At 35.0% G+C, this 11,653-nt stretch overlaps 2 protein-coding genes across 2 annotated transcripts; one reads left to right on the top strand and one right to left on the bottom strand.

Annotated features, from left to right (window-relative positions):
• Positions 1–1,261: 1,261 nt before the first annotated feature.
• LOC109179955 (probable cinnamyl alcohol dehydrogenase 1) lies at positions 1,262–8,946 on the top strand. The gene is made up of 8 exons (XM_019329432.1): positions 1,262–1,266; positions 6,795–6,800; positions 7,301–7,396; positions 7,563–7,676; positions 7,770–8,000; positions 8,099–8,384; positions 8,471–8,621; positions 8,718–8,946. Exons 3-8 carry the CDS (start codon positions 7,314–7,316, stop codon positions 8,912–8,914), a joined length of 1,062 nt encoding a protein of 353 aa, XP_019184977.1. The 5' UTR covers positions 1,262–1,266; positions 6,795–6,800; positions 7,301–7,313; the 3' UTR covers positions 8,915–8,946.
• A 1,333-nt stretch (positions 8,947–10,279) lies between these two features.
• LOC109179982 (ATP-dependent DNA helicase PIF4-like) lies at positions 10,280–11,032 on the bottom strand. Its single transcript, XM_019329457.1, has one exon. The coding sequence runs from the start codon at positions 11,030–11,032 to the stop codon at positions 10,280–10,282; it is 753 nt and encodes a 250-aa protein (XP_019185002.1).
• Between the last annotated feature and the right edge of the window lie 621 nt (positions 11,033–11,653).

Raw genomic sequence — 11,653 nt, 5'->3', positions numbered from 1 at the left:
TCATCATCACTCCAGGTTAGAGCTGCCTTCATCGACTTCTTACGCCTTAGGTATGTTGCGCATTCTGCTCAAACATGGCCGAAACCTTCACATTCATAACACCTAATGCCTTTTCCACTTGATTTCTCCCTGGACTGAGAGTTTCGTGATACTAACTCATGTTCTTCAGCTATAAAGGCAGTGTTTTTCTTCTTTTTAGTGTGGTCAGAGAGTATTTCCATCTCATAGGTTTTCAAGTTTCCCACTGATTCGCCTAAAACGATTGCACGATTTGCTAGTCGAAGAATCTTCTTGACTAGTTTAGGTTGAGAGAAAGGTTCGCCTAGAACGATTGCACGATTTGCTAGTTCCTGAACACAGGCATGGAAATCCACTATTGATTCGTCTTTTGTCATTTTTAGATCTTCAAAGTCAGATTGGACCATTTGCAGTTTGGACTGCTTAATTGAGTCAGTCCCCTCATAAGTAGTTTCCAGTGCCTTCCAAACCTCCTTAGTGGAGTCACAACCTGTGATAATAGTGAACTGACTTTCATGCATTAACGAAAAAATAATATCTAACACCCTATTGTTATATCCTGTGGTAGTCATCTCAGCACCGTCCATTCTGTCTCTGGTTTGAGGACTGGAGGATCTTCGGGAGTGGCTCTAGCTTTGGTAGGATGAGTGCATCCAGTAAGAACTACCCTCCAGACCCTCTCTCCATGAGCTTGTATGTGCATTTTGGTGCGGGCCTTCCAGTCTGCATAGCTGTCACCTGTTAGTTCAGGAGGTGATTTATGTCGTTCCATGCTGCAAGACTCAATACACAATAAGCCAAAGTAGAATAACCAGACAAATAGAATAAAGAACAGATATCGAGGTCTTGAGTTCAAGAAACACGAGATAGCCAAATCGGTTAGACGAATAATCTAAGTCTCCAGGCTCTGATACCAATTCAAAAAGCTCGTGGATCTTGAATGCAAGAGATAACCTAAAGGTTCCTACTAAATTTTAACTCAATTATTAAGTTGGACTAGCTCCAGTATCTACCCCAGACAAAATAAAGAAACTAATTATAAAAGCAATAAATGGAACCGTGCACCAGGAAATGTTCACGCAGTTCGGAGCATCACTCCTACATATGTGGGGCCACTCACGTCAACACAAATCCACTAGATGAACAACAATAGTACAATAGGAGAGTACATCACACTCTAAAGTATAAACTACAACTACTCCATAGCCTACTCCAACACCACCATGGACTGGACGTGCAGGCTATCTTCTCCGCAACATGAACCAGTTGAGAAACCTTCTTTACTTGTATATATTGAGTGGATAATCAGGACAGTATATGAGCAATGAACTCTTTAAAATTAATCTTTGAATCTTCAACCTTAATGCTTTACAAAGTAGTATTTTATAGAAGTAATTTGAAACCTCTTTGGTCTGGAAAAGTGCAGCCCTTAATTCCTCAAATTAATTTGCATCATCTGATTTAAAATCCCATGGAAGTAGGGTCTTGACCAAAATAAATGTTTGAATAAGCTTCACCTTTCCTGGACTGCATCCTGGCGCTGATCCAGACTTAGCGTGCTGACATAGAGACTTAACCACTAATCATTTTGACAACTAATTTAAGCCAACTTAAGTGGGGTTTAATGTGTAACATTTTTTACACTTACATGTACATATATATATATATATATATATATATATATGTGTGTGTGTGTGTGTGTGTGTGTGTGTGTGTGTGTGTGTGTGTGTGTGTGTGTGTGTGTGTGTGTGTGTGTGTGTGTGTGTGTGTGTGTGTGTGTGTGTGTGTGTGTGTGAATAGGCCAGGCCTGTAGGCCTGAAGGCCGAGCCTAGTATATAGGCCTGGGCTGTTTAGTTTAATAGGGTTTGAAATTGGCTCAAGCCTGACCTTTTTACTAAATGAGCTAGACTTAACTAGACCTTAATTAATTAGACCAAGACATAGGCCCCTACAAGAGGCCTGACCTATTCACACCCCTAACTTCGGCAAATTATTGTGTTGACCATAACAAAAAGTACATTTTTAATATATTAAATGTACATTATTTTGTACTGAATATACATTATACAATATAATGTACACTCAGAACAAAAATAATGTACATTCTCTTAATACAATGTACATTATTTTTGTACTGAATGTACATTATATTTGTACTGAATGTACTTTATTTTACAGTACACAAAATATGGTCCACACAATTTGTGTGAACCATGGTCCATACAATAATGATCGCCTAACTTCATGCTCTATATATATATATATATATATATATATATATGTAAATTTTATTTATTACATAAATTAAGTAAAGTTATAAACTATACCTTTTATAAACTTCATAACTTAATAATACTATAATTATAAAGTAAAAATAAAAATATTACATATAAATTACATGCATCAATGTTAAATACAAAGTAAATTATAAGTATATTTAAAACTAGGACATATACACTAATAAATATAAACTTAAACATAATTCAATTAATTTAAACCCGCATTTATAAATTATAACTAAAAATAATTAATATACTTACACACTTACACTATAATATAATATATTTACAGTAAATTTTTAACTTTTCATTATTTATTATTATAAAAATAATTTATATTGTAATATATTTATTAAAATTTTATTTAAAAATGTAATAAAAAATATTAAAGATAAACTCACCCATAAATTGCATGTATGTTATGTTTCACATCACTTCTATAATAAATAATAGTTTTTAATAACTAGTTCGGGTTATCGGGCTAGCCCATTTAATTCCGCGCGCGCTTATTAGTTTCAGGCTCATCGGGCTAGTCCGTTCAGGCCATAACTCTGTCGGTTTGGATTTTATCGGACCAGCCCATCGGTTTGGGGATAGATTGACATCCCTACAGAGCTACACTAGACCACAAGGTTATTGGCTCTTTATTTTAAAGTTATTACATTTTTTTAGATCTATTGTAGGGGGAACCCCAAAAAATATATGTCAAGTACAGATTTGTCTCCATTTAGGAATTCCAGCTATATCATCCTCTAGGGCCGATTCAGATCAACCTCCACAGGTGGGTATTGAAATAAATGTACACCAGGAACCATGGACAGAGAAAGAGTCTAGCTAGCTTGTATATCTGCAACAATGTTTTGTTCACGAGGAACATGGTTGAGCTGCTAAGCTCCGATCTGCAAGCTCAGGCAATATTATCCACTATGTTGTCCAGCCTTGTGGCTATTTTGATTGCATTAACCACCTGTAATGAGTCCGACTCCAGTGCTACTTTCCCATAGCCTAATAGTTTGGCTAGTTGAATCCCCTTTAGTACAGCCCAGGCTTCCGAACTGTTAACCGAACCAGTGCTCATACTGTAACAAAGACCATGCATATCCCTTACTACACAGCCGCAACTAACCTGCTTTATTTAATGGCTGAAATCAAGTCAACATTAACTTTGATTTGGTTTCGTCCATTTAATCTGTAACTTCAACTTGCACATTTATGGTGCTGATCTTGATCTGCAGAGGCTCGGTTTCATTGTTAAAAACCAAGTCATTTCTCCATTTCCAGAGATTCCAAAGGGTAATAGCAAATTTGGCTACTGGATTGGGAAGGTGATTCCCCCCAAAAAGCTAAGCCCTTTAATGCCTTTATCAAACCAGGTATTAAATAAGTGGTTACCATGAAGCTCTGATCATGAGTCAGTAGGATACAAAGCCTTCCATACTTCCTTGGCCTTAGGATATGGTTGGTATCTTCCAAAAGAGGAACACCAGTAGTCATTAACGGTACAGTAAAGCTAGCTCCTGCACCGGAATTTGATCAATAATTATAACCATCTCCTTGAGTGAGTGGCTGAGAACCAATCCAACCAAAATTTTGTATTTCTACCATCTCTAATTCGTCTCTTTGAACCTTTTAAAAGTAACTAGACATTGCTTGTCATTCCCTTCCAAGCTTGAGGGAGATTAGTATTGACAACATACTTTGATTTCAAAATATTAGCCCAAAGGCTATCTTCGTTCCTTGACAATCTCCAACCAACCAAGTTTGGCAAGAAAAGCATTATTCAGATGAACAAGTTTACGGATACCCAGTCCCCCCGGCCTCATCTCCATTTAATGAGACTACACTTCCTATACTATATATGATCCCCAAAGGAAGGAAGTCGTGTAAATCGGGATAGCTGTAAGGATTGACTGCACAAGAGTTTATTGTCTTCCCGCTAAGGAGAGGGTTTTGCTAATCTGTTTTGCACTCGGTCCAAAATGTTAGTTTGAAAAGGCTTCCTTTTTTAATCTGTCATGGAGTGAAGGTACTCCATGTATGGACTGTGATAGGTCCTGATGGGACTCCCTAGTATACAACCTGACAAAGAACTGCTTAATATGCCTGCTAAGTGCTAATTTCATCTCCTCTTTCAAGCACCCTTCCTTGCTCATTTTCGATGCATTGCATGCATTTAGCTGATTGTTTCACAATAGTGGCAGTGTGATAAAAACTGGTGTTTCCGTCTCCAATCCCGAGGTGATCTAATCCTCCCTAGACCTTTGAAACCTCTTGATAGAGGATTTCCTCAACTTCTTTTTGTAATTTCTTTTCTAACTTAAGCAGCTCTGGTTTAGGATGCATGAGATATCAAACTCCTCTGGACTCCCTCAAGTCTAGATAATTAAGCTCCTTTTTTTTCCTAAAGAAAAAGAAGATATTCCCAAATGTATCCTTATTCCATTGGTCAAGAAAGTCAGCAAGCCTTCTACGTTACAGAGTGTACGATCAAGCCTGGCGCCTTTGAAGCTGGCAGGGGTGAGACCTCTCTTCCATGCAAACTTAAGGCATGTGAATCCCAAATCTAGATTGAGCAAAGTTAGTCAACTTATTTGTCTCATCTCTACCAATTACCGCATTATAGTCGCCCACTAAGAGCCATGGATCTTCGAATCCCATGGTTCGTTTGACTCAAGATAAGTCTGCAAATAAGCTCTCGCTCCTCCTAAGTCTGTGGTCCGGGCTACCGTAAACAACTGATTGTAAGTAATTAAAGTCAAACATGGGAGCTATGCTGAATGTACAATGATAGCACCAACTCCAAATCAGTAGACAAAATTGTTGAAAGATGTTAGGCAGCCGCAATTGTTGATCAGTCTCACACGGATAGTTTTGTTGTGCATCCGTATGCACCATGCATGGTGCATATAGATGCAAAAACGATCTCATTTTATTAAAAATACGCATCTCACTTATAAAAAAATTCAGTTTCGATTCCCCTCAACAGCATTATGTTGTTCATTCATTCTGGAATTTTAGTTCATCGATTCTGGAATTTTAGTTCATTCATTCTGGAATTTTAGTTCATAGATTCTGGAATTTTAGTTCATCGATTTTGGAATTTTAGTTCATTGATTCTGGATATATAGTTCAAATTATGCATAATATAATGTTGTTGCTGGAAATCGAAACTGAATTTTTTTTTTAAGTGAGGCGCGTTTTTAATAAAACGACGTCGTTTTTGCATCCGTATGCACCATGCATGGTGCATACGGATGCACGGCATAATTTGCCGTCTTACACTCATAAATATCTATCTACTATACTATACTAAGAGCCTACGAGAGTTAGGCCTATAATGGGTAGAAAAAAATGACGGTCAAATTTTTTAATCAAATGAATGGCTCAAATTGATCATATTTTAATTTTTCCTTAAGATTTCATAATTTATCCTTAATAAATATGATTATCCGTTAACTTTTCCTTTAAATATTATCTTTTCGTTAATTTCTGTTAGTTCACCGTTAACTTACTCATTGATTTCAATAAGAAAGGTCTTAAGTTCGAACCCCATCCCAATCAAAGTTGGCATAATTAGTACTCTATTTTACTCTTATTAAATTAATTAAATAATAATTTAGTAGCTACAACAAAAAATAATACATATGCATTTCTTTAATTTAGAATTATGTATCTACAATGTCTTTATTCAAAAAAAATTATTCATTATCAATAAATTAAATAAGAGAAATAATTTCATTAGTTATATTGTGTTTATTTTTCTCCAATATAAAAATTCTTTACATTCAAATTCATCAATTGATTATATTCATTACATTGTCTATTATCTTTTTTTGTGCACTATTTTTTTAATTAAATATCAAAGTTATAATACAACATAATGCTATATATTTATTTACCAAGTATTTTATTAATACCATGAAAATTTTAAAAAATAAAATTAATAAAGCCAATCATATTAATTAACTACTTGAGAGATTTGTTGACAAAGAGAATATTCAAATCACACAACAAATTGAAGTGAGAACTATCTCGCAATGTCCTTGTTTGACAATCAACAGTTAGCGGTAAGCGTTAGCGGATTTGACCAGCGAATTATATCAACAGTTGGTCAAAAGATATTTGAAAAAATTAGCTTTTTAGATTAACATGTAAAATGACCTAAAGGTATAATAATAATAATAATAATAATAATAATAATAATAATAATAATAATAATAATAATAATAATAATAATAATAATAATAATAATTTATTTTTTTTTAAAAAAAAATATAAAAATATAAAAATATAATTAAGCCAATCGCATTAACTATTTGGGGATTTATTGGCAAAAAGAGTATCCAATTCACACAACAAATTGAAGTGGGAAACTACCTTGCAATGTCCTTGTTTGACAATCAGTAGTTACCTCTTTAATATTAGTATATATTCAATATTTTATGCTCTAATTTTTATTTGTTCTCCCTTATGTCCCGTATTTGGTTTCAACCATACACCTATACAATTATTGTATTGACAATTATAATCAATCTTGACTATATCATTTTGCATTTGTAAACTTAGAATTACCTATTTAAATACCCAAATTTAACATTCAATTATCTATGCATGAACAATTCCAAAATAATCTTGCCTTGATATGTATACTTAAATACTTATTTTTAAAAAAAAAAAAAACATTGGGCATTATCTCAATCGCGCAATACAGGTAAAAAAACTAGTATAAATTAATAATGCCGGGGAATTATGTATGCGTAGGTGGTGACGCGCTTGGAAGATTAGCTGACGTAATGGATGAGGTCGGAGGATCACGACTTCCTAACCCACTATACGAGTTAAGTCTGGAACAAACGGATCTATCCAATCCTCTTTCAAAGCTTCAATCTTTACATTCTGAATCATTCAATTACATTTAAATAACTTCTTGTAAGATTACTGAATGGTACTATATATATCTTGTACTGTGATTCTTTTTCCCAGAATCTCAGCTCTGTGAAACGCAAGCTAGCTACCATGACTTCTTCAACACACAACTGCCTTGGATGGGCTGCCAGAGATTCATCCGGACTTCTCTCTCCTTATAATTTCAGCCGCAGGTACATACCCCTACAACTTGTACTATATTATATTGAACTACGATATAGATTCTGTATGACAGAGCTTATTTAAGAGCTTATAGTATATTTTAAACTATTAATAGTTACTCAAACTCTGTAATGATGTCTTTTAATTCGTTTCTGCAATGATTAATGTCGATATTAGGGTTGTTGGGAGCGATGATGTTTCACTAGATATTGCTTATTGTGGCATCTGTTATGCTGACGTTCACTGGACAAGGAATGAAGGAGGAACATCCAAGTACCCTTTAGTGCCTGGGTATATATAATAACAATTTTATAGATGCTCATTTCTATCTTTTGTTTTTATACTTATATATTTCATTTTTCTGCATGCATGCATGCATGCCAGACATGAGATTGTAGGAATTGTGAAAGCCGTTGGATCCAACGTCCAGCGGTTTAAAGTTGGTGACCCTGTGGGAGTTGGAACTTATGTTAACTCTTGCAGGGAGTGTGAGTATTGTAATGAAGGATTAGAAGTTCAGTGTTCAAAGGGATCTGTTTTTACTTTTGATTACGTAGATGTGGATGGTACAATCACTAAGGGAGGATACTCAAGTTACATTGTTGTTCATGAAAGGTGAATATTATAATTAATATTCTTCCAATTCCCACAAATTTTCAATAGATCGATTTTATATTACTAGATTGCTGACTATCATTCATTCATTTGTGCAGGTATTGCTATAACATTCCTGAAAATTACCCTCTCGCTTCAGCAGCGCCATTGTTATGCGCTGGAATTACTGTGTACACTCCGATGATGCAACACAACATGAATCAAGCTGGTAAGTCTTTGGGTGTGATTGGACTAGGTGGTCTTGGTCACTTGGCTGTGAAGTTTGGCAAAGCTTTTGGATTGAATGTGACAGTTTTCAGCACCAGTATATCAAAGAAAGAAGAAGCTCTTAATCTTCTTGGTGCCGATAACTTTGTGATCTCATCTGATGAGCAACAGATGATGGTAATTAAGATACTATACACTGGTAAATTAAAGTTCTGTTGAGTGGTGATTTGGTTGCTGAAAAACATGACTGTCTTTTGTTATAGGCACTGTCGAAATCATTTGACTTCCTGATTAACACTGCATCCGGAGATATCCCATTTGATCTGTACTTGTCGCTTTTGAAGACTGCTGGTGTTCTTGCTTTGGTGGGGTTTCCTAAACAAGTGAAATTTAGCCCTGCAAGCCTAAGTTTTGGTATAATTATCTCATCTAAAAGCTAAAGTCTGCAATTTTTTTTTTTTTTCTCCTTTTTCCATATTCCTATGTTGCTTATATTATGATGTTTCGCAGGTATGAGAAGCATTGCCGGAAGCATAACTGGAGGAACAAAGCTGACACAAGAAATGCTGGAATTCTGCGCTTCCCACAAAATATACCCAGAAATTGAAATAGTTCCAATTCAGTATGTGAATGAGGCTCTTGAGAGATTAATAAACAAGGATGTTAAATATCGTTTCGTGATTGATATTGGTAGCTCCCTCAAATAGGATGGATGAAGATTGGGGCATCTTTTTTGTTTTTTTTTTTTCAGCACTGCAGTTGATGATATTTTTGGGGCTAGTACGTTGTAGAGGACCTTGATGGTCCTCCCACTTTGTAGTTTTATTTCTTTCTGTTGGAAGTTCAATAAAAGTTCATCATATCTTGATGAATGCTTGTTTAAATATGATACAGAGTAATGTTTTGTTTGGCAAATGTTGGGTTTGCTGTGGTAGCAAAAGCTAAAGTAGTTGAAGCACCAAATGCTGGTGTTCTGGGGGCACCGGAGGCAGGAGTGCTTGAAGAAGCAAATTAAATATTTTTTGGGGGTATGGCAGGAGTACCAAATACAGGTGGACTTGAAATTTCAATTGATGTTGATGAACTTAATAAGCTACTTTCAAACATTGTTTGAGAATGTTAAGATGGGCATTTATTAAATTTGGCATAAAGTAATCGGTATAACTATATAGTTTTAACTAGTATTGCATCTGTGCATTGCACGGCCATGATATTATGATGTAATATATAAAAGCTTGGTATATAGTATATATAGGACAAATAACATTTTAGATGTAATAAAAAGACAAAATATAATTCATTGGCGTTCCATAAACAAAAAAGTTACACATTATTAAAGATTTCTTTGTAAACTACATTTTGAGTTTTGTTTAAAAGACCTCTAGATTCTCCACAAATTAAGACCTTTAAGACCGTCATGATTACTCACCCTAGAAACTGCTACATATAATTGGCCATGGTTAAAAACTGGTTTTTTGAGTAACAAACCAACATGTGAAAGCGTTTGACATTGACTGTTGTTGATTGTCATTGCATATGACAGCATAACTGGAAACTGCTTTTTTGAAACTTAAATGGAAGTCTTGGGTCTGAAGGAGTCAAAGATAGCCTTGGTATCAACACATTTGTACCTGCGTTGTTGCCACATATGATTTGTGCCTCAATAACATGATTTCCCAATTGTGTGACTACCAACCTTGTACCGTTGCACAGTCCCAGTGAGTGATCTATATTTCTCAGCAGCATAATTGGAGTTCCAACTTTCAAAGTTAAACAATGGTTGGGGACCCCTGAGCATCTCAAACTATTTAAAAATTCTGTTCTGTGGACCTCAGATTGCATATCAACATTTGTCTCTGACTTGCAAAGAGAATCACAACTCAAATATGTTATTGATGAGGCTTGATTCATACCGTTCATGTATTCATGCACCTCGTCGACAATACTAATGTTGGAGCCAGAATAGCTCTACTCTCGAGTTGTTTTGCATCCATGTTTCCAGAATGGTATTTAAGAAATGTGCTGTTAACAATTTGTCTAATGGGATCGCCCTCATTTTTCAATACAAAGGATTAAGGAATCAATATATTGCAATCAACATCATTGTCTTCCCCAAGATTTCCATCACCTACATCTGCAATCCACTTGGCAAAACTATCTAACTTCTCAACCTCATCTTCATTACTAATACTTCGCAATCTTAAATTCTTCGTTAAACGAAGAACTTCACAATTATTCCACAAGTAAGAAGAATTAATACTGGCTTGTACTATATCTTGTCCAGTACCTTTTGGAATAACTGGAAGAATTTGTCTAAAGTCTCCACCCAAAACAACTGTTTTGTCTCCAAAAGTCATCGTTGAGCTCCTAGGATTTGTGAAACGCATTAAATCTCTCATTGTCCTGTCCAATGCTTCAAAACAATGTTTTTGCATCATCGGATTTTCATCCCAAATTATCAGTTTGGCTTTGATGATCAATTCAGCCAGTGGACTGCCCTGCTTAATGTTGCAAGTGGAATCTTCATTAACAGAAATTGGTATAGCAAATCTGGAGTGTGCAGTCCTTCCACCAGGTAGAAGTAATGAAGCTATACCGCTTGATGCAACATTTAATACGACTTCACCTTTGGACCTTAGAGCCGTTGAAAGTGTCTTCCACAAAAAAGTGTTGCCTGTACCACCATAACCATAAACGAAATACATGTCACCCATCTCGGTCTGGACGTCTGCAACCACCTTATTATAGATGAGTAACTGTTCATCAGTTAGTTTCTGAAGCAAAGAATTATGTTCATGCCTTAGAGCTTCCATATCATATGACATTTCCTCGAACAACAACCTAATTCCCTAAAACAAATCACTGTTTTGATCTGGCATTGACATCGGTGGATAATCTGCTAGAGATTTGTTCCAAGCATTCAACAACTTCTCCATTTCAGTCAATACATAATTCTTTTTTTGAGAATCATTGAGAATTAGATCTAAAAAGAAAAAAAAAAATTGTAAGATATTTTATATATATATATATATATATATATATATATATATATATATATATATATATATATATATAATATCTTACAATTTTTTTATAGGATATATACATATATTTATATAATTACTTATTACCTGAATTTGAGAGGTTTCTTCTACACATAAATTCAGCATCATCTGATAAGTAACGCCAGACCAGCTTCCACACATCTTCTGGCTTTGACATTGGATTGGATGTCAATAGTGTAACAAACAATTTTCTTAACGAATGTGCCGAAGACCAAACTGTTGCCTCACTGATTGCATCAACATACTCTTTATCATCTTCAATTAAACCACGTGCATAACATGCATCTCTAAATGAATTATATTGTACGCCATCCACTTTTTTAATATCATCAAATGACGTTGGTCCCTGAACAATGTTAAGTAAACATCTCAAATAAAAGA

This window comes from Ipomoea nil, unplaced genomic scaffold, assembly GCF_001879475.1.
Source record: "Ipomoea nil cultivar Tokyo-kokei standard unplaced genomic scaffold, Asagao_1.1 scaffold0982, whole genome shotgun sequence".
Lineage (NCBI taxonomy): Eukaryota > Viridiplantae > Streptophyta > Magnoliopsida > Solanales > Convolvulaceae > Ipomoea > Ipomoea nil.
The sequence above is the reverse complement of the archived record's forward strand: the minus strand, read 5'-3'. Positions and strand labels throughout refer to the sequence as shown.

Bases quoted from the DNA above. Each gene is read 5' to 3' on its own strand.
- LOC109179955 (XM_019329432.1), top strand. From the start codon at position 7,314: ATGACTTCTTCAACACACAACTGCCTTGGATGGGCTGCCAGAGATTCA. The intron at 8,001-8,098 runs GTGAATATTATA...TCATTTGTGCAG, and splicing joins TACATTGTTGTTCATGAAAG to GTATTGCTATAACATTCCTG. The intron at 8,622-8,717 runs GTATAATTATCT...GATGTTTCGCAG, and splicing joins CCCTGCAAGCCTAAGTTTTG to GTATGAGAAGCATTGCCGGA.
- LOC109179982 (XM_019329457.1), bottom strand. From the start codon at position 11,032: ATGTCATATGATATGGAAGCTCTAAGGCATGAACATAATTCTTTGCTT.